General features: G+C 31.3%; 2 protein-coding genes across 3 annotated transcripts in view; one reads left to right on the forward strand and one right to left on the reverse strand.

Annotated features, from left to right (window-relative positions):
- The first annotated feature begins 10,827 nt into the window (after nt 1–10,827).
- The window catches only part of LOC122270557 (THAP domain-containing protein 2), a 32,052-nt gene continuing 17,592 nt past the window's right edge, over nt 10,828–25,287 (forward strand). Inside the window, exons 1-2 of one of the 2 annotated variants that reach the window (XM_087165861.1) lie at nt 10,828–11,121; nt 12,063–13,629. In XM_087165861.1, coding sequence (XP_087021987.1) covers nt 10,969–11,121; nt 12,063–12,347 — 438 coding nt within the window. In that variant the 5' untranslated portion in view covers nt 10,828–10,968 and the 3' untranslated portion in view covers nt 12,348–13,629. Of the gene's footprint in view, nt 11,122–12,062; nt 13,630–25,287 lie in introns of those variants that run through there. The other variant, XM_087165860.1, reaches the window with a different exon arrangement.
- On the reverse strand, nt 19,671–24,474 carry LOC107437783 (glycerol kinase-like). The gene has a single exon (XM_043048933.3). The coding sequence runs from the start codon at nt 24,335–24,337 to the stop codon at nt 22,679–22,681; it is 1,659 nt and encodes a 552-aa protein (XP_042904867.2). The 5' UTR covers nt 24,338–24,474; the 3' UTR covers nt 19,671–22,678.

The raw sequence follows: 25,287 nt of genomic DNA on the forward strand, positions 1-25,287 counted from the left end.
AGTGCTCGAATAGTCCCGCAGTGGACTGATCGTTAAGACACGGTTCCCAGCAGATCACCGAAGTCAAGCATCACTGGCTACGGTCAGTGTGCGGGTGGGTGACCACTTGGATCAGTCTGCGTAGGGACCGAGGGTGTGCGGTATTGGTCCTCGTTAAACTGTGCTACCGCTACCGTAAAGTGCTCGACTTCGCGCGCAGGTCGTCGGGCTACCGAAGCGGGGGTGCCATCCCCTCCGCAGAGGATCAAAATTGTGATGGCATGTCTTCGGATCATCCTCCGGGATGTTTCCCAGACCGTCGCCAATAGCCCATTGTGCAGCTGTAGTGCGACGTAAATTAACAACAACAACAACAGTGCTCGAATACGCCATCTAGGAAGAGCTGCGTCTAATAATATGCAATTTAATTCTTTGGAATAACTCTGCTACGTATTTGAATTTTGCCACATTTATATTCATTTTATTCCTGACAGTGGTTCATTAAAATATTAGCAGATAGAAGTACCATAAGAGGTTTTTTTAACTTCCCCTTGATGATGCGAATGCATTGATTTCCCCTAATAAGGATTCTATAAAATCCTTTAATTCAGGGGCCCTGTACTTTATTGATCCTGTCTTCTGATATCCTGTCTTCTGATATCTTGATTATGCGAGGTTCTAACCCAAATGAGAATGAAACATGTCCTTTTTCTAGATGAGAACCCATCCTTTTAATCCCGAACAGTCTCATGATCTGACTATGCTCTGGGGGCATTGGATTTTCTCCTATATAAAGGATATATCCTTTAATCAATATATCGACAGAATATTGCTAATGAAACTGACTCTATTCACCCAGTATCCTAAAAAAAATTAAATCGGAAGTCTGACGTCATAGCGACTCAGATTAGTGTAAATTAGAGCCCCTGGGACAGGCCATAAACCGGAAATTGCGAGTTTGAAGTGAAATTTTGCTTTAGTTACTTATGAAAGAATATAAAGTTCCAGGACCGGAGGTTATTGATGAAATCAGAAAATCGAGGTTGCTGTAAGCAGTCTGACTGATGCATTGCCTTGTTTTTGTTCGTTTGATTTTGGCAACTTATTATTATTAATTTGTAGAAAATATATCAATAGAAGTGTTCTTTTCTTTTTTTCGTCTAAGTTTGTCTTATGTTATAATCTTTATTAAAATATTTCTTTTTCTCATAATGATCTGTTTATTTACAATTGAAATTTAACTTCAACACGTTATCAGCACGACGCTCTGTGTAAATAAATATTAGAAATTCGGATCTAAGAAGATAGGCAGCACAATAATAATCGCCGCTATGGAAGAATACAAATTGAAGAAGTTGAACGGCGAAAATTATCATGCATGGGCAATACGTGCCCGTGCACTGATGGTGCAGAAGAAATGCTGGGAGGCAGTTGAGCCTGGCTATGGACTTGCTGAAATGTCCGAAAATGAGAGAAAGAAAAATGATGAAGCTTTAACTCTAATGTTCTTGATTGTAGAAGATACGTTTTTGGATGATATTGGCGACTGCGCCAAAGCGAGGGACGCATGGATTGTATTGAAGGATATGCATACAAAATTTGGCTTACTGCATGTTTTACAATTAATGAAGGACTTTTTTAACGTTACCTTGAAGCCTGGTGAAACAATTCAATCATATTTGACCAGATTGATTGAAATACACCGAAAACTGCCGAGTGGTGGTTACGCTTTCACCGACAGAGAAGTTGCCCTCGTCATATTAATAGGTCTGCCAAAATCATACGGAAGCTTAATCCTGAACTTAGAAAAGGACGAAGATAACTTGACAACAACCATTGTGAAGTCAAGACTATTAGTTGAAGAAAAAAGAATATATAGAAATGTGCCAAATGTTGAAGAGCAGGAAGAACGGGCACTTCACACAAGAAACTATAATCAAAAAAGACCAATGCAGACAAACACTGTGAAGAAATGGACAACAAAAAGAAACAGCGAAACAGCTGCAAATTCGAAGAAAACTGTCAGGTGTTTTAGCTGCGGAGAATGGGGTCACATCTCCAAAAATTGTGAAGAAGCACAACAAAGAAATCAAAGCAGTGCCAAGACTGCTATAGATTTAAAAACGAACTGGGCCTTTTTAACAAATAAATTTAAAGCTGAAGACTCAACAATCTGGATTCTAGACAGTGGTGCTACAGAGCACATGACGTCAGACAGAAAGAAATTCGAATCGTTGACTGATTACACCTCAGTAGTAGAAGTGGCGAATTCTGAAAAAGTTCAAGTTACCGGAACAGGAAACATCACTATTTCAGTTCAAGAAGATTCTACCAAAAGCAACATTAATCTTGCAAATGTATTGTATGTACCAGACTTGGGCGGAAATTTGCTGTCGATTGGCAGGATTGAAGAAAAAGGTTTTAAGATTGAATTTTCCCATGGTGAAGCAAAAATACTAGCAAATACTGGTGAAATTTTTTTGAGAGCTAGAAGACAGGGAAGACTATATATGTATTATAGAAGAAGATTGTCCTGCAGCGTACATTTCAACGATCCAGTCGAATGGACTCTGGCATCGCAGGCTAGGATACCCTTCCCCAGGCACTTTGAGAAACATAATAACCACCAAAAGTAAACAGGAATCCAATCTTGAAACAAACAAGCCATGCTCTGTGTGCATTCAAGGAAAGATGAAGCGCAAGAAGTTTCCAAAAATCTCAAACACACGAGCTAATGAAACGTTAGAAATTGTGCACTCTGATGTAGTAGGAAAGATTTCACCGCCGTCACTGGGAGGCTCAAATTACTTTGCTGTGTTCACCGATGATTTTTCTCGTTACTCTACAGTGTATCCAATCAAAACTAAAGATGAAGTCATAATGAAGTTTGATGAATACAAGAGAATGGCTGAAAATTTTCACAGCAAGAAGATAAAAATTTTGAGAAGTGATAATGGAGGTGAGTTTAAATCACAAATCTTTGACAACTATCTTATTAATTATGGAATTCAAAGGCAGCTAACTGTGCCGGAATCCCCTCAACAAAATGGAATTTCAGAAAGGATGAACCAGACTTTGATCAACATAACCAGATGCCTTCTCATAGAATCAGGAGCAAAGCCAGAATTCTGGGCTGAAGCTGTGTGCACAGCATCTTATCTCCGAAATAGACGCCCATCTACTGCAATTGGAAGAAGTACGCCAGAAAAGTTATGGTCAGATAAAGAAACGAACTTGGATCACTTGAAAGTTTTTGGATGTCGGGCCTGGAGCCATACACGCTCATTTCAAAGGCGGAACAAATTTGACCCAAAGGCTATAGAATGTATCCATATCGGTTACCCAAGTGGTATCAAAGGATATAAATTCTGGGATCCAGAAAGAAAAAAGTTTTTTATCAGCAGAGATGTGCTTTTTGAAGAAGATGTGTTTCCTTTCAAATTGACCAAAGAAGGACCCTATGAAGATAAGATTTCCTTATTTATTGAAAATGAAGACACAGACAATATGAACTCAAGTGATGAAAAATCAAATAAACATCCAAATTCTGAACTACATGAAACATCGCCAGAAGAAATAGATCAGAATCCAGACACAAACGCCATCAGCCAAGATGAATCCCAAAATAATGTTTGTGGAGATCAGACTTACCAACAAGTTGAAGTGACAGAAGAGTCCAACTAACTAGAACATGATCAAGAAGAGCCAAATAATCAAGTCTGTCGAAGTGATTCTGCCAGAAGAAGCACAAGAGCTATTAAAACCCCTGCACACTTGCAAGATTATGTACTTTACAAGGCAAAAGAAGCATGTTCTGCAAATGCAAAGCAATTCCATAGGGACCCTGTAACATTGGAAGAGGCTCTAACATCACAAGAAGCAAATTTGTGGCAAAAGGCCGTAGATGAAGAAATTAAAAACTTACGTTGTGCACAAACATGGGAGCTTGTTAGCAAACCACCAAATGTCAAGCTTATCAGTTCTAGATGGATATTTCGGAAAAAGAAAGCTGAGACAGGAGATTGTGATAAATTTAAAGCTAGACTGGTAGCTAAAGGTTACATGCAAATTCCTAGAATTGACTTTCAAGAAACATTCTCTCCCGTGATCAAATTAAAATCTATCAGGATCTTATTGGCACTAGCTGTGGAATGTGAAATGGATATTCATCAAATGGATATAACTGCTGCTTACCTGAATGGTACTTTAAAAGAAGACATTTACATGAAACAGCCTGAAGGAGCCATAGTGCCAGGCAAAGAACATCTTGTCTGCCACCTTAAAAGAAGCCTATATGGATTGAAACAATCTGGAAGAGAGTGGAATACGTGTTTCGACACCTTTTTGAGAGATTATGGATTAACACGTTCTAAAAGTGATCCATGCATTTACTATCATCCAAATAAAACACTTTACCTTGGCATATATGTTGATGATATGCTTATTGTTGGAAATTCAGAAGCCATAGACATGTTTAAACTTAAGGTTGAACAAAAGTTTAGAGCAAGAGATCTTGGAGAAGTAGGTGAAATTTTATCGATGAAAGTGAAAAGGTATGATGATGGATCCTTAACCTTAGACCAAACATCCTATGTAGAAGAAGTATTGAAGACCTTTGATGCAATCTTACTCAGAGGAGCATCAACTCCCTTAGACCCAAGTGTTAAACACTATAAGTTAACTGATGCTGAGTGGAAAGAAACTAAAGAAACATCAAGCAAAATTCCATACAGGCAGGCGATAGGGAGTTTACTGTATCTTGGATATATTGTTAAAAAAAGGTGACACGGTTGCTAGATTTTGAATAACTCGCTTTTTTGGCAGTCCTGATTTGACCTCTTTCCACTTATTTATTACTCTTTGTTCTTGATGCAAGCTGTGCACCATCTTACGTTAGTGTCAGCACCTTTAGCATTGTAAACACAAGTAATAAGAAATCAAATACCATGTTTGCAAGAATCTCGAAACACAATGATAACGTTATGAACCAAATGGCTTTAAAATACACATGTAACAGTAAGCCGGAAGTATAGGCGGGATGGAGCTAGCAGCATTCCCTAGCGTGGAAAACACCATCCATAACAATAATTTTTTTAAAATGTGTAATATTTTTTTCTCTTTATTTAATGAAAAATTTACTCATTTAACACAATGGGGTATTATAAAATATTGTGTAACCATATTTAAAAACAAGCAAATCCTTTCCAATATTTATGTAAGAATGTCGGACTCCCCATCTTTTTTTTTTAACTTTTACTTTAGTTATTAATTTCAGTCTAATTTTAAGATTAAATTCAAATAAAAGTTTTAAAAATTTTGGCGTATTTTTTCCTTCAGTGGTCAGAGTTTTTGACCTGTAAAATTCCGCAAATATTACTTTTATTTCAAAGTGTATTTAAAAAAAAAAAAAGAGAGAAAAAAAGGAATTTATTTACTTATTTTCTTTGATTGTTAAAAAAAATGGAAATAAAGGTATTTCAGTGTCCTGTGTAAGCAATGATCATACTCCTCTTCCCCTAGTCAGCAAATATAAACTTCCCTTTAGATTCCTGTGCAGTATTTGAACAGCATCAATTTGGTTTCTTCAAGCACTGAGCTTAACTTTCAAAATTAACTTGAAAACCTCATAAGAGCACATTTAGAACGCATTTTGCAACAAATTTATTCAACCATGTTAAAAAATTGTAAGTTACCTTTAAACTGACCTGCAATAAAATCACTTCAAGAATTGGCACAAAATTATAGGAGTATTAAATAAAGATAACCTGTCATATTTGCCCCGGAAATTCCTAAAAGATGATTACGCATAAAATCAGTGTAGATAAAATATTTAAAAAAAATTTCAGATTTTTTATTAACTTAAGGCCGTTCTCTCGCTCGATCGGGAGAAAAGCAACCCCCATGTTATTCTATGGACAGTTCAGTACTGCATAAAATCGTCAATTTTCAAGATAATAACGTTCTGTTTTTTGGAAACGAAAGAAAATAAAAATATCTTTATTATCCTGTCTGGAATTAAATTAAAAAATTTTTTTACTATTTTTTAAATTCGAAAAACTCATTCCAACTTCCAACAGTTTTTATCCATAGTAGTTTTTCTCTCATCTAGTTTTTAAGAAGGGAAAATTAAGGTTAAATTCTTATCTTTCATTTAAAAAAAAAAGAATAGAATTATTTTTAAATTTGACCGAGAAAAATGGTACAAAGACATCACGAAATTTGAACTTTAAATCTAAGCTAACTGAGTTATTGTGCTGCCACCTACAATGAAGGCGTTGATTTACCTAATTATGCGAAGTGAAAAAAAAGCAACCCCCTTAGTCGGCTGGTCACTGATTGGTTTAAGGAATGGCGGTTCATTCGAAAAAAGTAGCCAAATTTTAGCCTCTCCTTACTGGTAGAATAAGTGATTTTCTTTACTTGTAGAAATTTCTTAATGTTTTGCGAATTTTATTTTGGAAAACGCTTTACGTCTTTGATCTTTCCTTCGATTCTTAAAGTTCTGGAATAAAAGATAAGAATTAATATTATGGGTATGCATTGAAATCTGGTATTATACAAATGGAAAGACACTATACTTTATTGTTATTATTTAGTCAGCAGTTAGTAACCCCTCACCGAGCCTCGATAGCGAACTAGGCAGCGCGTCCGTCTCATAATCAACCCCCTTCCCCTGAATGAATGATTCTGTATTTCTTTCATTAAAATATAGAAATCAACAAATCGGAAAATTTGCAAAAGTTTTTAATAAATTATTTTTGAGTTATCGGTAAAAAAATTTCACAAATTTAAAAACATTAACTGTGAAATTACTCTCAATAAATTTTATTTGAATTGAGTTTACAAAATATGCATTTACCCATACATTAAAAACAGGAATTCAGGGGAAAAGTTATATGAAGCTTTATTTGGAATAAATTGATTCTGCGATTTTTACAACTTTCAGGTTATTAGCAAAATACAATTTTTTTTTATTTCAAGGAATAGTAAACATTATTTTCTTCTGAAAAGTAAAAATATGTACTGTTATTAATTTTTTCATTATTCGCAATTCTTATAGCAAACTCACAAAAAAATTCAGAAAAAATATAAATTTTCTAATAGGAAATTGTGCTGATTATTTAATGGAATAATCTAATTTCGATGGAAAGAGAAATTACATTATTTAATAATTCTAAATTAAACTTTTGAAACTAGATACATGAATTTATATTCAGAAAATAACACATGATTTACCCCTTCAATAAATAATACATTTTCTTATAAATAATAAATAATACATTTGTTACCGGGGTAAAGTATAAAACACCGGCATTCCATAACATTGCATAGAATGCCAGTTTTTTTTTTTTTTTTTGCCAAGCACGAAATATGAGAATTATTACATACTTTCCCTAGACACTATATGTAATAGCTAGACATTCTATAGAATGACAAATGATATTTAGGCAAAGTAAGAAAAAAGATCCTGATAAGGCTATTCTGTAAATCACGCGCATTCCTCAATAATTTAAATGTTATTCGTAAAAAATAATGAGAGTGCCATTAAATAAATGTATTCAAGATGCGTAGAGAAAATGAAAGTTGGATAAAACAAAATTTATGCCTTGAAGAATCCATGCCATATGAAGGGAAGCAAAATTTTCATATACAAATGAAGAAATTAAAATTAATCTACTTGCTCTGATATGGTAAGCTTCAAAGACGTTTGAATTACATTTCATTACACATTCGAAACGAATCATAGACATATTTTATACTTTGCAGGTTTTTCATTACATTGAATGCTTAGAAAATGTGAGAAATAAGAGTCCTTTCAGGCACTGGCTAGTTTAGGTATAACAACGCCTTGACATTCCACAGAATGTTGACTTACAAACTTTGCCGGTAACATACGTATCAAAATGGAAGAGCCGTGGTTGTTTAGGGGATAGAGTGCTCTCCTCCAAATGAGGTGATTCGATTTCGAATCCAAGTGATAGTTGGTCATACGAAATCCGCCCACGGCTCACACCGAGCGCAATGCTAATAAAAAATCAGACGGATCATTGATCCGTTAGGACTATCCGTGGTAGGTTTTCGTGGTTTTCATGTCCACCTAACGCAAAGACGGGTTAGTTCTTTCAAAACGTTCTCCACGAAGGCAAATTTTCTCCCAATACTTGATTGAAGAGTTACTTTGTCTTCTGGATTGTGTTCAAAAATACAAGGCTACGGAGTTGGTAGTCATAAACTGGAAATTGGGTTGGCTGTTCAACGACAATTACTAAAAAAAAAGAAGTAAAAGAAGGGAGGAAAAAAAATGGAAATATTGGAAACCGGTAAGAAAATCATTTCTTACTTTTAATCCATAAATATCAATATATTTTCGGATAGTTATAATAAAGATACGGGACAGTTTTTTTTATCCGAAAAAAATAAATGTTGATGAATATTTTGTAATCACAAATAGTGAAATCTTATTTTATTCCTTACGATCTTAATTTTTTTCCTGACAGTTGCCAGTTTTTTTAAAGAAAATAATAAAATATAGTAAATCATTATTGATAAGATTTCGGAAATAAATAATTTATACTAATACAATTTCCAGCTGTATACAATCTTTATGTCCCCTCCCCATGTATTCGCATCTCGCCTCCCTCGCGCGTTTACTTTATATTTTCGAAACAGCGTAAACAGTATAAGAAACGAAAACTGAAAAGAAAACAAAGAAAAGAAAAAGGAAATAAGTTAAATAATGAATATAAGAAAAACAAGAAACTGTATCCATCTCTTCCTGTTACTATGGGGTATATGCATAAAACCGGTTTTTTTCTGGCTATTCAAATGTGTAGTTGTACTAGGGAGAAGACGATCTTTCAACTAAAATGAGATGGTGGACTACTATGAACTAAGATGCCACGCTTGCTTAGCTTTTATGTATAATAGAACTAAAATAAGACTTTCTGATGCATAATAAAACAACTTTTCAAAATATTAAAAAAATCAGATTGTTTTATAATAGAAGTTTAATTATATTAGTATGTATACGATTGTTATTTCATATGATAATCAACATTATTGACATGATTCACAAGCTTTTCGCTTATTGTTTTCGAATAAGGTATTCAAAAACATTATTCTTGGTTCCTAATTTTTTACCGGTCCCTCAAATCTCTAAAAGCTTTAAACTTTATTAATATATATGAGAAAACGCATGACTTCAACACTTCAAAAGTTCTAAATAATTTTCTAAGTATTCCTTGAAAAATATGAAAAAATGCATTAGTAGTGGATTGTTTCGATTATTTTGACCGATTATTGTACATACATACATAATATATGTATGTATATATATATATATATTCGTATAATGTATTTGTTTTATCGGAATCTTCCATAAAAAATGGAACCATATCTATCAGCAACTGAAATATCGATAAAGTAATACCCCTGCTTCGTTTTCTAATAACCATTTAATTTCTAGCAAATCCTTTTTTCATACAATAACTTTAAACTACCAAGGATTGCCAAATATTTTGATAACATATTCATATTTATAAGTATTGTGAGTACATTTCTTACAATAAAGATTTTAAATTTGAAGAAATTTTAAATGAGCATGCCAAAAATATTTATATGCCATTTACTACGCTCAACGATTTGTTTTCAATTTATACAACAGACATTCAATACTTTTACAAGTAGTGAAGAATCGACTAATATTAAGTTAATCATGATAGATTAAATTAGATTGTAAATACGTATTTTAATCAGAAATTATACAGCAAATTTTTTATAAAATCAATGTTAGACTTATTTTAATTAGTTATAACTTTTAAAGTCTTTTATCATTTCGAAGCTGATTAATCTAAAACAATAAACCAGAATTAAATGGAACTCCTGGATCCAGCATTGAAACAAACTAACCTTCGTAGCTTCTTTAAACTAATAACCGTCATTCACATTACATGGCGAAGAAAACCACAAAAATCTCCCACATTTCGCTCAACTGAAAATGGAATTCTAACCCTGATGGAATTCCAACTTCGTATCAACCAGTCACCTCTGGGCTCGAACCTGGGTCTCCAAATTGGAAAGCGTATGCCTTATCCCCTGGGCCTCCGTAGCTCTCTTTATAATTATTTTATTTAATTTTATAACCGGTGTTGAAAAGCCGACCTAGTTCTCAGTCTGCAACTATCATTCTTCAATTTAATAGTCTTGTAATTTTGAACCCAACCCAGAAGACAAGAGAACTCTTGGATCAAGCATTGGGAGAAACTAGTCTCCGTGAAAGGTGTTTTGATGGTACTAACTTACACTTGCTGTACATAGAGAGAAAAACCACGAAAACTTCTTACGGTTAGCTCAACTGCAAGGGGACTCTAACCCAGGGTCCGTCCACCACTGGATATATTTTAAAACAGTACTGCGGTTGGGGAGTCGCCAGGTGCAAAATTCATATCTACCAGCCATCGCTGAGATTCGAAATTGGTTCTCCTCATTTGGGAGGCGAGCTTTTTATCCTGAGCTACCACTGATCTTTTATAATTATATTTTATAACCATCGTTGAACGATTGGCCCAGTTTTAAATTTACGACTACTAATGTTTAACTCCATAGCCTTGTAATTTGAACCAATCCAAAAGACAAGGAAACTCCTGAAGGACTTTACGAATCGACAGATTTAACGTGCATCAGTCCAATACCTCCTAGAATAAGGAAGGCCTCAGCACGGGTTAACATAAATGAAAAATCCGATCCGTGAGTAGTCCAACGAAGTAGACCTGAATGGCTGCCACATTCTTCCATTAGCATTGGCGTCATTCATACCTTTCATTTTGGCGAAATGGAATTCCGATGACCATTACAGTCATTCCCTTAAACCCTCGTTGGCGCCTGTTTTTCCCTTCCACGTGTTTTGTTATTTTTAATTCGTTTTTGTGAAGTTTTAAGTTTATGATAGCTACTGTTGGATTACATATTTGCAATATATATTAATGTGTCATGCCTTACCATTGCTGTGCAGTAAACTGCAAAGGAAATTATGCTAACGGTCCAAAAGTTGCCGTATTTAGTTTTCCCAAAGATGAAGCTCAACAAAGACGTTGGCTACAAGCACTCTCACGGAAGGATTTTATCATCACTAAGAATTCTCGAGTAAGTTTTTTCACTTATTGTTTATTTCTGTTGCAATCGGGGTTCGTTGATTTAAATCAACAATTTCTTTTTTAAAATATTCATTCATGTCGTTAAATCAAATTATATTAATTTTTTTTGGAAAAAAATATATATTTAATTTAGAAGGCATTTTAAATGAGATTGTACAAATTTTTCATGATTTTCATAGTTTTAAAATTTGTTTTAATTACATTTTTGTGTGAGAAAGTTTGACAAAATATGAAAACATATTGCAGGCTATAAAACTCAAACAATATGAAACGATATAAAAAAAAAATATATGTTAAATTTAGAAGGCATTTTAAATGAGATTGTACAAATTTTTCATGATTGTCATAGTTTTAAAATTTGTTTAAATTACATTTTTGTGAGAGAAAGTTTGAGAAAATGTGAAAACATAATGCAGGCTATAAAACTCACAACAATATGAAACCGAAAATTTAAATAATTCGAAAAAAAAAAAAATCACGAACCTCTGTTACAACAGTTCTATAAGTATTTTAATATTGTTTTTCCTAGAGTGATAATTTAAAATTTTACCTGAAATTAAAAGTTTTACTTAAATTTTAATTTGCATCTCTTACATCATTGGGTATTGTGCATTACTAGTCTTGGTTTTGTGGGGAAAAAAAGAAATTGTAATTGAAATTTTAATTTGAATATCATATTTCATTGAGTATGACTTTCAACAAATATTTTGATTTTTCTGAAATTGTTTTCCGTTGAGTTTAGAAATATGAAAACATTTTAAGAGTGAGAACTAAATGTGAGAACATTAAAAGTTTTTTTAATTTTTTTTTTTTACATCAAATATGTAAAAAAGTTTATGACATCAAAACTATAAAGTATTTAATATAATATTTTTTGAAGAAATAGTTAAAAATAAAAACAAAGTACTTAAAATGTATACTTGTTTTTAGGTGTGTGAGAAACATTTTTCATCGGATGTCATAGTTAAAGAAACTGTGAAAACTGACACAAAGACTGGTGAAATAAAAAAAATTCCCCAAAGTCGATTTAAATTGAAAAAAGATGCCATTCCTACCATTTTTGAAGGTTGTCCAGAGAATATGACTAAAGATCTTCCTCTGAGAGAATCGCGAGAAGACAAATTAAGGAATTTAGAAGAGAAAAATTTTAATCTTGCCATAAAAGAGAGTTTGCAGGCTTCTGAGGAATATGAAAAAAAACCATTATTTCAATAATTATGAGGAATTCAAGAGGATTCTCAGAGATAACATGGATTCGTCATGGTCATGCCAGGATTTTATTTCAAAAACATGTTTCTTTTCTTTCTGTTTTGAACCTCAACCTAACATTATAAAATCTGTAGTAGTCAATGAAAATTTATCCGTGGAATGTTTTTTTAAAAATGTAAAGTTATCATCAATTGGTAATTTTTCTATGCCCTATACTTTAACCTCTATAAATGATTTGCAACAAATTTTGGATTTATTTAAAAATACAAACTATATTCATAGCTCTAAAGATATTATTGATTCAGTAAAAATTTTACTTACTAAGTTAAAACCTCTATTGCCCGCAGATAAAAATTCAGTCATTGAGTTTTGAAGTGGAAATGATAGATGAAGTGGTAGATGAAGTGGAAAACTCTTACATTCAAACATTAGACAGAGGTTGTTTGGTATACCCTAAGCATGAAATTGTTGACATAATCTTGCACGCATATGTGGTAGTTCAAAAATTAGTTTCTGAAGAGTTTGAAAGCTCATTTCAACAAATGCATAATCATAAAGTTGTGGCTATTGATACTACTATTAATGTTTTGGAAAGAAAGGAAATATTCTTAAATAACAATCAATGCTCTGCTCACGATTCCAGTTTCATAGTAAAATTTTTGGTAACTCGAGCCATTAACACCTTTTTAAGCAATTATTGTAAAAAGCTAAATGATTCAATTTTAACTGAACGACTTAATAAAAAGAAAGCTAACTTAAACTTAAAAGTAACTAAATCTAAAATTGAACCAGAAACTAAGAAAAGAAAACTACAAACATTAAAATGAAGGAGCTGCTTTTTTTTTTCAACATTAAAATAAGAAATCAATTTTTGATGCAACTTTTTGTTTTTCTGTTTTTTATTTGTAACTTTATTAGACAAGTAGCATTATAATACTTTTTGAGTTTATTTGAAAAATATTTTGTATGACTAGACTAATAAATTAATGTTTAAGTTAATGTGATCTTTTTTATAAGCTGAAGAGATTTAAAATGAAATCTTACATTGTTTCTATATTTGTATTTGAAATAAACAATTTTGTTGCTTGTTTTATCACATTTCATTTTTGAAAGCTGTGAGCTAGTAACTTGTAAAAAATTTTGCTGTATAATTTTACTATACTACACTAATTTAAAATTGTGTTCAAATTTCAATAAAGTTAAGGATATAACTTTATATCAGCTGTCCTAAAAATGAAAATTTGTTTTCATAAAAATTTTACTCAATAATAAAATTATTTATTATATATAGCATGTTTTATGTATATATTTAAATGAAAGACTAATACTAAATGCTTACATAGATAAATTGCCAAATAATATTGTCTCATTCCATAACATAAATTACAAAAGGTATATTAGACTGCAAACCTTTTTTTTAATATCTTTATTTCAATTGATAATGCAATTAAAATAATTTGTCTCAGAATATTAGTATACGTTTAAATTTCATTCTTTTCAGTAGAGAAGTAAAGTGCTTAAAAAAATTTATTTTTTGAAAGGTAAGTTTCTAGTTAAAAACAAACTCATATAAAGTATCCGATCGAAGCTTTTCTGAAAAGACGCGGCAAGGATTCGCGTTGGACTACTAAGGATTGAGAGGGGTGTGTCGTGCTGAGGCCTTCATTCAAGGAGGTGTTGATCAGTCACCATGTAAACACAGGGAATGATCGGCCGGTTGGGGTCGAACACACAACCTTTTGGACATGAGCTCAGTGCCCGACCAACCAGGCTATCCTGGCCCCTTTAATCATTCTGGGAATTTTTCTGATTCAATTACTTATGTATTTGTTTTTAAGAAAAATGCGTTTCTGAGTTATGTCTAAAGAATAAAGTACTCACAGCATCCCTTGTGCACACAATATATATATATATATATATATAGTATTTTTTATTACCATTTAGGATGATCATGGTTAAGGTATTTACCCAGATCCCCTGTTTTAATTATATTATTCAAAAACTTTAAAAACTAAATTCGATATAATAGCTTTAAGTGATTTATTTTTAAGAGTGAAAAGTTAAACATAATATAATTCATGTTTTTCACTCTTTGAAGCAGAATAAATTAAACTACCATTGAAAATAGTTAGCTTCTTCACAGATTCTACAATGTATTTTTAGAAAATTGGGAGTACATCCTTCTGTTTGCAGTCGCTCTCCACATACTCGCACTCCGGAACTACTCAATTACTCGTGATATTGTTCTAATTCACTTTTTTCACTACTACCCCAGTTTTTATAGTTTAATTTCTTTTGCACTAAATTTTAAATGTATTGTTCGCTGTTGTCATCGGAAATAAATGCTGCTGATAGTCTATATATAGGATATCATCACATATCGAGCAATTTATTATATATTAACACATACCGAGCAATATATTATATATTAACACATATCGAGTAATATATTAACACATACCGAGCAATATATTATATATTAACACATATCGAGCAATGCATTATATATTGTGATAATATGAATTACTAGAAGGCTTTGTTTCATACTCGATTCGTTCTCCAATCCTCGCAATTGCCTGTTATTTTTAACATCCTAACGAAATTAAATACTTAATATCCCCTCAATATATATTGAGGGGATAGTATACTATTTTTTGAGGGGATATTAAGTATTTAATTTCGTTAGGATGTTATCGAATTAGGAATACTTCAGTGACCCAATCTGTCATCTTGATTAAATAATAATATAACTAAAGATGAAAAGGGACAATGACTTGATTTAAGAACTTCACTTAGATATTATCCGAGATTTTGATTTCAAATACTCTATAACGCATTTATCGGATTTTATTTAATTAAATCACTATGGCATAATAAACATGTAGTTGAGATAAATATCTTCGTTTGTTTTCAACTCTTTCATCCCTTTTCTACATCTTATACATTTTTGTAATTAAATGGATTGTAATTAAGTATCAAGAGCAGATTAGCTTGTTTTATTGTAAATGTCTACTAGTTTTAATGTTTATTAGGTGAGAGTAATTGCATTAATCATGGAATTTCTTTATGTATGTCATATATTTGGATTAAAAAGTAAATTAAGTTAGATTTTAATTTTTAAATTTTTTTACAAAATTTGAAGAAAAAAATATTAAAAATTAATTTTAATAAGTATGCTTTTCATGCTAAAGCATTGAAGCGAAAATAAAAATAATAATTTAAACAAATTATAATGTAAAATAAACTGAAAATGGTAAAATATTAATAATGAAATAAACTAATTTTATAAAAATAATATTATAAATTATGAAAGCATTAAAAAATTAAAAAAAAATTGCTATGGATAATCATTAAAATAATTATTTTTATTCCCTACAAGCTCATGGTTCTGATTGAGGCTGGTTTCCAAAAGCCTTCTTGGCATTTGTTTGGAGGTTGGGGGGTCGGGGGAGGTTTAGGGGTTGGGGGGTCGGGGCTTAAGAACCAGTTTTACTCTCCCCTCAACTAGAAGGAGGAGGGAGTGTTACTTCCGCGTCATTGTAAATAGTCTGAGAATAAAATAATAAAGAAAAGAGGATACCCTTTTACTACCCGCTAAACATTTTTATTTGGAAAAGTATGCATGGAATACGTAGAGTTTGTTTAAAATACATTATAAACAAAATGATAATATTATATCTAATCAAAAGAGATAAATTGAAAACTGTCGAGATCTGTACTTGGGTATTAATAAAGCATGATTTCGTTAGAGAAAATTACTTCAATGTTTCTCATCTAGTTTTTATGATATATTTTACTTCGTATAAACTGCTTTACTTATTCTTTTGCTTCGTGAAGTACTTAAATCAAACACTTTTTAACCCAACTCATCAAAAATTCTTTAATTTGTACAAAGATTTCTGTTTTATTTGAAAACTATGTAGGCTCAGTGGTTCTTACTTCTTCTGCGTTAAAATTTTTGTAATAAAAATAAGATTAAAATAATTAAAATGAAAGAAAATTTTTAATTTTCGGTTTTAAGGTTGACTACCGCAATAGTGTACTCGTTTTAGTAAATAAATTTTCGGCTTTTTCCTAATGAAACGAAGCAATGTGTTATAAAAAGCGAGACTCGCTTAACAGTTTTGTTTGCTTTTTTTCATCTACAAAATTTAAGTATCTATACCTGAATGCAGAAAAGTTTATAAAATTATTAATTTAAAGTTAAAGGAAATTAATTGTACTTAATTTTGAAATGATATATTAAAATATATTTTTTACTGTTATTTTTTAAGACCCAGCAGATAATAAAATTAAGATAACTCTCATGTTAAAACATCATCCTCTAACTCGTTGTTACAAGTATTTTTGAAGAATCCAATTCAAAAGTTAGAGTAAGTATATAATTTTGTTAGCCAGGACCTCTCGAACCAGTTAGATATATAGATTTTTTTTCTTTTACTTGCTTTTTGTTTTACTCGTAAACTTATTAATGTTTACATTTGAAAGTATATGCTACCTTTTATTCATCTACTAAAGTACCACCTGTGATTGTTAAAAATTGTAGAGGTCTCTGATAAAATGCTTGTTCTTTGATTTTTGTCAATTGTAATTTAATAGTAACTATACGTTAGTTCTGTTTAAAAAATTTTAAAACAAAATTCTTGTCTTAGAATTGCAAATGATAAAGATAACTTTAACAAAAAAAAATCTAGTATATCGGTTTATAACTGATAGATAACGTGTAAAAAACTAGTCTATAGTATTGTTATTACACATTGTTTTATAAAATATACGGAGCACACATTTAAGAAATTACGCTTTTTATCTTTTATATTTTATTTAAATTTGGATTTTATGAATTATTATTTTGTTTAGACATTGTAAAAATATTAATTTCACATTATGTTGTATTTTCTTTTAATCCTTAAATGACTACTGTGTTATTTTAAAGTTACTTACTTTTTTTTTCAAATAAAAAATTTTGCATACATTAAAATTAAATTTTTGAAAGTTTATAATTTAATTTTTCAGTTGTATTTTTTTAGATCTATTGAAACTTCAAGAGAATGTAGAAAAAGACATTAAGATTTATTCGTCGTGAATCATGAAAAATACAGTTTTCACATTTTTCAATAACATCAGAAATATAAAATATACCTTTGAATATACCTTTAGGATCACCATTAAATGCAAGTTAATTGTCCCCGGTTTAGTAAAACCCTTGCGCACTTTAATTCTTAAGTAAAATATGGTTTGAAATATTCGGAGATGTAATGACTATATACACGCTATATTACATAGTTACGTGAGTGAAAGAAAATTCAAAATGATATCGAGGCTGTAATATTTATTTACTGTTGGGGATACGCAGAAAGAAGATTGAAAGACCCAAAACAATTTATACAAAATTATTGTTAGTTAGACTATTAATATTTATAATATAAATCTTTTTCTAGAGCAGAGTAATGTTTTAAGGCATTCCTAATATTAAGGAATAAAAGACAGTGTCATACATTATTTTAAATTTTATTTGATATTACCAATATTTGGAATGATGAGGAAATATGAATGGTGTAAAAATAATTAAATAAATAAGAGGAGTAACAAGGAATCACACTACCTCCGTTTTATACACCAAAAATAGTGAAAAAGTAATAAGTGTAGTTGCGTGATCTATTTTTGGCGCACCCTTTAAATATTGAGTTTTGCCAAAAAATGTAACCCGGACTTCCATGGTCGCTCAGTATATCTCCACCCCCTATGTCCACGCCTATTCCTCCCATTCTCCCACCCATAGCTCCTTCAATTTGACTTGTCTTTCAGCGTAGAAAGGGCCTTAACTACATAATTACTAATAACTAGAAATATTACTCACATTTTATTTCATGAAATGGTTGCTTTCGAGAAACATGTTATTTTTTAAAATTATGCTGTGAAAGCGCTGTGTTTAAAAAACGAAAAAAAAAAAACTCAGTATATAATTTATAACTGATTGTGTAATTTTTCATTTTTTTTATTCTAATATTATGAGCGATATTCTCGCATTTTGTTGGGAGAAAAACCCACTAACCATTTTCTTTTTTGTGAATTATTATCACATTAAAAAAAAATAAAATCGTGTAATCCGTAGCAGTCAGTAACTACCGGAATAAAGATCGACGACGGGGTAACTCAAATACGTTTTTCGCATCGAGATTTGGTTGTTGTAATGAAAAATATCGGATTTCAAAAACTATGTTGAAATCAATAGATATAACTGCTAAAAAAATCGATAATCATTGCGTTAAAAAGTAAATACTCAAACGTGCGATCCGAATTTCTCATATTGTCGGAAATATATTGGGACATTGAAAAATCATGTAAAAATCCATACCAATAATTGCCGAAAATACAATCGAGACACAACGTCTTGACCCCTCTCCTCTTCTCAATTGTACGGGAATGTGGTCCCGCAGTGAACTGATCGTTAAGACACGGTCCCCAGCAGATCACCGAAGTCAAGCATCACTGGCTGCGGTCAGTGTGCGGGTGGGTGACCACTTGGATCAGTCTGCGTAGGGACCGAGGGTGTGCGGTATCGGTCCTCGTTAAACTGTGCTACCGTAAAGTGCTCGACTTCGCGCGCAGGTCGTCGGGCTACCGAAGCGGGGGTGCCCTCCCCTCCACAGAGGATCAATATTGTGATGGCATGTCTTCGGATCTTCCTCCGGGATGTTTCCCAGACCGTCGCCAATAGCCCATTGTGCAGCTCTAGTGCGACGTAAATTAACAACAGCAACAATAAATTTTTCGCGCTATGTAACACTAATACAAAAATGAATGTATTTTTTACTATAAAACAATTGCACAAAAGTTAATAATCTGTTTACACCACTGATTATTAACTAGCTGTTGACACCACTAATTATTAACTATTAACTCTGCAAAAAATAGCCAATAGAAAAATTTGTAATCATAAATTTTCACGGCTTGTTTTGTTTATAAGTAAAACACACACACAGCTTTGTTTATAAATAAAAATTTTCGAAATTTTCGTTTGTTGCAAGATATTTCGCATAAGAACGCATACGTCCCCGTACCCCTGGGGGTACGTGTACCACACTTTGAGAAACACTGCGTTAAACCATCCAAGCAAACTGGAGTGTGCATGAAACATGTCTCCCGCATTCCACTGTTGAATAGTCAAAGATTCGCAACCAGATCTACTCATACCAGAGTTGTAGATCATTTTGCCGTATGAACGTTGCCCGGGGTGCACCACGAGGAGGTAGATCTACATTGCACCCCATATATAAAAAAATCTAAGCTTTTAAAGTGACTCCAGTTGGAAAAAATGCATAAGACAAGTTTTGTTTTTTCTTTTCAAAATTTATATAATTTAATCAGAAGTCATTCATATGCATTTCAAAATAAATTATTTAATGTATGAACAAATATTATTAATTTTTGGAATGAATTTACATACTTTATAATACAAGTCAATAATAAATGATAGAGAAAAATACTCATACTTCCTCGGCTAATTTTATAACAGTATTTTTTTATTTATATATTTTGATAAAGGTAAGTAAAATATATATAAATATTCTCTTAGTCTAGTAAATAAAAATCAAAAAGTCAAGTTCAGCAAAATTATTATTGAAGTAAATATTTCCTATTTTTTTCACAATATCAACCTTAGATTGTCCAAGCTTTTTCTGATAGTGTGGAAAGCAAGATCAAGGTTTTTTGTCCCCTACAATAATCCAAAAATATGTCGCCAATAAGTTTTTAAAAAATTGAACATTAAGAATATGAGGCATGATGCTTCGATTAAGTTTGAAACAAACTAACAGTTGTATATTATTTGGTATGTAGCATGCATTACTGTCTGCACAAAACAAAATATGAAGTTAGCATAGTGAGGGACGCATTCAGACAAAAAAAATTTCACTTCATCAAAATGGATATATAATGTTTAACATATTGTTGTTATATATCTAAATGTCTGTTCTTTTGAACATCTTATAAATCTGTAAGAAATGTACTTTCATATTGATAATTAAGTTAATTAAATAGCTCAAAAGCAGTACAGATATTTTTTTAAATATAATGGAAATGAATTTAGTGCGACTGTGTTTCAATACTTAAGTGAATTATAGTTCAAATACTAGCAATAACGTGTCCAGAAATAAATAAATTTGAATAGAAATAAGAAGCATTACTTTTATTAAATTGTTATCTATGCCAGTGTTTCCCAAACTTATGACTTTTGTGTACCCTTTCTAAATTTTTCGTAATGCTATGTACCACAAATTAAAAAATGAATGTATTTTTTACTATAAAAAAATTGCATAAAAGTTAAAAATCACAACTGCTGTTGACACCACTAATTATTAACTGTTAACTCTTCAAAAAATGGTCAATAGAAAAATATGTAGTCGTAAATTTTCATGACTGACTTTGTTTTTAAATTAATTTTTTGGAATTTTTGCTTGTTGTAAGATATTTCGCATAAGAATGCGCACTTCCGCTAAACTGTTCCCATACCCCTGGGGGTACGCGCACTGGGGAAACACTGATAGATGCCATTATTTTTTTTTCTATCAAAGTAAAGTAACTATAAATGCAAATTTCACAAAATCATTTTCTCTTTTTTAAATTTATATATACCTACATATATTTCTTAAAGATAATTTTGCATTTAATGAATTGTTTTAATTTGGACTTCAAGCCAGTCAACTTTAAAATTAACAGAAAAAATAACAAATTTTTGCAACATAAGACTTCCATTTAATAATATAAATTAATAACTCAACTATTTATAGATTTCATTCAGACTACTTAAAAATTCATTGAAACTTTTAAATTAAATAAATGTGAATATAAAAGAAACTCTTTCCCCATTGACTCAAATTTATTATTTCTAGTTTAATTTAATTATTGTTAATTATGCATTAATATTTATACAATAAAATATATTTAAATATCACATTTCTTTATGATAATATAGTTTAGATTATCATAAAAACTTCAAATTCATTATGAATTTTCAAGTACCATTCTCTAGACTTTCAACTGTTTTAATCATTTTTTGACAACACATGTCTGAAACCTTACTCTGTTTTTGTTTACTTAGTTTTACAAGTATGTTCTTAATTTTTAGAATATTCTTAGTTTGTTGTAGAAATTCTACTTAAATAAGCCTGTAGCTCATTTTAAATTATAAAAAACTATATAATAAAAGTAGCTTATTTTCTAAACGAGTATTTAAATTATTTATTATGGAAAATTTTAAGCATGACATAAATTTAAAGAAAACAAATCAACATGGCTTTTTATTAACATAAGAATATCACTTCCTTTCAAATCTACCTAGCTTAACTATTATAAATTAAATTTTTTCAAAAGTTATAAAATAGTTTTTATTACATTATATTTACAAACTATTATTTAGAATAAAATATACTTCAAGTTAGCACTGTTTTTTTTCAATTTTTTTACTGTGTTTGCTCCAATAATTTCTTGAGACATTTACATGTTTTTTAATTAATAAGCTTTAAGAAAGAAACAAATTAGGGACTTCATGAAAATTTTATATATCTATCTCTTTTATATATTAGCAGGACAAAAAGCTTTAATAACTCAACCCATTTGTATAATTGTAATATAATCAAATTATATTCCTTTTGAATCCATTTATGTAAGAATGATTCAGATTATTTAAATAATTTGCAAGAAGATGCTGAGTTACAGAATACTGAGAATTTTCTCTTTTTTTTTTACCAAAAATGCTTTACCTTTCTAAAAATGAATACTTTAGGAGAATTGGTTTGTGAAAATCGTTAAAAAAAATAAATAAATTCTATCACATATTGTAAAATACAATCTTAATCACACATCCTAATTTTTTATCAATTTCTCACAAAATTATCACAGAGCTGTCATTGAACTTTATGGGGATATTTTTGTATCAGTACCTGTTTTCATCAAGGCACCAGATATTTGGCACGTACAAAAGTTAAAAATATGTGTAGTGATTTGCCCAGCAAAGTAGTTACACACTTTGAATTGGTCCCCTTGCATGATATTTTTCAAGCGAGAAACTACACTGAAGTCACCAAAACTTGGAGACTATGTTGGTGCAGGTACAAATACAGAAAACTTCTCATCTTATTCCATTGCGTTCATTATTTGAAAATCCTAAATAAGTCAATTAATTGATTTGTGGAAACTGAAAAAAAAAATTTATCACATAATGTAAAAAATAATCTTAATCACACATCCCAATTTTTATCAGTTTCTCACAAAATTATAGTTCTGGCATTCACCCAAGTTTCACTATTTGAAAACGATAAATAAATAATTATATCTACCTAAATAAGAAATTTTTTGGTATAGGCTTCAGCAAAAAGGAGAAGCACAAAGGACGAAAATACAAATAATCCCCCCGGCAATGATTTTAATATGGGATTATCAATAACTTTATCATCTTCCCATCTCATTGAGCGCTTGACGGCATTTTTCCACGAAGAATATTTCGAGTTCCTTTCTTCCGATGAAATATTCGGATAAAAAGTTTCAGTTGTGACGCCATTTGACACTGTAGAATCTATATCCCATACTTCAATACCTTTAGCTGCTCCAGCTGCCATAGCTACACCAAGAGCTGTAGTCTCTGGCATAGAAGGTAGTATGACTTTAAGACCCAAAAAATCTGCTTGAAGTTGCATTAATAGAGAATTACTAGTCATTCCGCCATCTACTACTAGATCCTCTAAAGGAAAACCACTAACTAATTTCATAGCATCAACTACTTCACATGTTTGAAAAGCAATAGCCTCTAAAGCTGCACGTGCTATGTGAGCACGTGTCGAGAATGTCGTTAACCCACAAACAATACCTCTAGCACTGGGTTTCCAAAAAGGAGCATAAAGACCTGAAAAAGCAGGAACAAAATATACACCATGTGTGCTTTCAACAGAACTAGCAAGTTTTTCAATATATGCAGAATCTTGTATTATACCTAGATTATCTCGCAACCATCTAATTAAAGCACCCGCTATAATAACAGAACCTTCTAAGGCATAAGTAACCGGCTTATCAGGACCCAGTTTATAGGCTACAGTAGTTAGTAGTCCATGCTTGGACCATATAGGAACTTTTCCAGTGTTACATAATAAGAAACATCCAGTACCATATGTATGTTTAGCTGTGCCAGGTTTAAAACATAGTTGGCCTACTAGAGCAGCACTTTGATCACCCAAACAACCGGAGATAGGCGTTCCATTTAATGAACTACCCAAAACGCAACCTAAAATTTCAGAGCTACTCCTAATACTCGGCAATATAGAAATGGGTACTTGGAAAAAATTGCACAACCATGGATCCCATTCCAAAGTTCTTATGTTCATGAGCATCGTCCTACTGGCATTTGTTACGTCTGTTACATGAATACCGCTATTAACTCCTCCGGTTAAGTTCCATATTAACCAGGAATCAATTGTTCCAAACAGGCAAGAATCATTTTCAATTGCCTCTTTAACTTGTGGAACATTTTCAATTAACCATCTCAATTTAATAGCACTGAAGAATGTTGTGATTGGCAAACCACACTTTTCCATCACTGCTTTTGAACCTCTTTTCTTACTTAATTGATCACCAGTGTTCACATTTCTAGTATCAAGCCATATTATAGCATTGTATAACGGTTTACCGGTGAACTTATTCCATACGACAGTAGTGTCCCTCTGGTTAGTTACACCTATAGCTTTAATGTTGAGAGGATTAATTTCAAAGTTTCTAAGCTTTTCAACCGTTTTCTCTATACATGTTTGAACAGAGGATAAAATTTCAAGGGGATCCTGTTCAACCCAACCAACCTGAGGATATAACTGCTTAGTTTCGATTTGATGATATGCAACAATTTCGGCTGTTTCACTAGCGAAAACGAGAAATCTTGAACTGCTAGTACCTTGGTCTATAGCTCCGATTAAGTCAGATAGATTTCCCGAATTTCCCACAGGATCGGTCATTTTACAATTTAGTTTTCTATGAAATTTCAACAAGAAAAATTTAATGCCGGTTAAACGATTTTTCCTGCACGTGTGTAGGCGGTATTGTATTTGTTTATCTCTCTACTCCCCATTCAGGGACTGATATAGGGGAAACATTTAACTTTTCCCGGGGGGTTTTAGAAAAGCAACACGCTTTTGACAGACCGGTTTTACGCTTAAAAAGTGGCGTTCGCGTCGTCCTATAGATTATTTTTAGTCATCCCTGCCGTACCTAAGCATTGCGCGTAATCAGTGTTGATCATTAAAAAGCAATTTAATTTAAATTCTAAAATTTTTTATTTTTGAAAACCAGTATATTATTTTGTATATTGCTTAAAGATGTCTATTCAACACTCATAATTTATTTGTTTGTTTTCTGAAGTTTTGAAACCAGAGATCATTCAGATTACGAGCAATTAGTTATAGTTTCGGTTTTCAGAACTTGGGTTAATTAAAACCGAAGGAAGGACATTTGCTTATTCAACTATAGTTATTAGTTTGAAGCGTCTGGTTCGATTATAACTGAAGTCTAGATGTTTAAATTAGTATTTTATTACATTTAAATGTATGATTCAACAGAACGAGTTCTGAACTAAAACCCTTTGAATTTCATTAGTTTACTATTATTGTTTTAAAATCGTTATAATTAAAAGTGCACATTAATGGCACATTTTTTTTTAAACAAAATATAAGCCATGCAACCGTAAATTTGTTAAACTTTCCGCTGAGAATTAAAAATAAAAATCTTTTTCATGAAAATAATTATTCGTAGTATTTATTAGGAATTCGATTGTATAGCGCATCTATCAATTTCCGATCTTTATTAATGCCTTTGCACGAATAATTATTTAAATTATTATAATATATATATATATATATATATATATATATATATATATATATATATATATATATATATATATATATAT

The sequence above is a fragment of the Parasteatoda tepidariorum genome, chromosome 6 (genome assembly GCF_982258835.1).
Source record: "Parasteatoda tepidariorum strain Cologne lab strain chromosome 6, Ptep-v5.0, whole genome shotgun sequence".
Taxonomy (NCBI): Eukaryota; Metazoa; Arthropoda; class Arachnida; order Araneae; family Theridiidae; genus Parasteatoda; species Parasteatoda tepidariorum.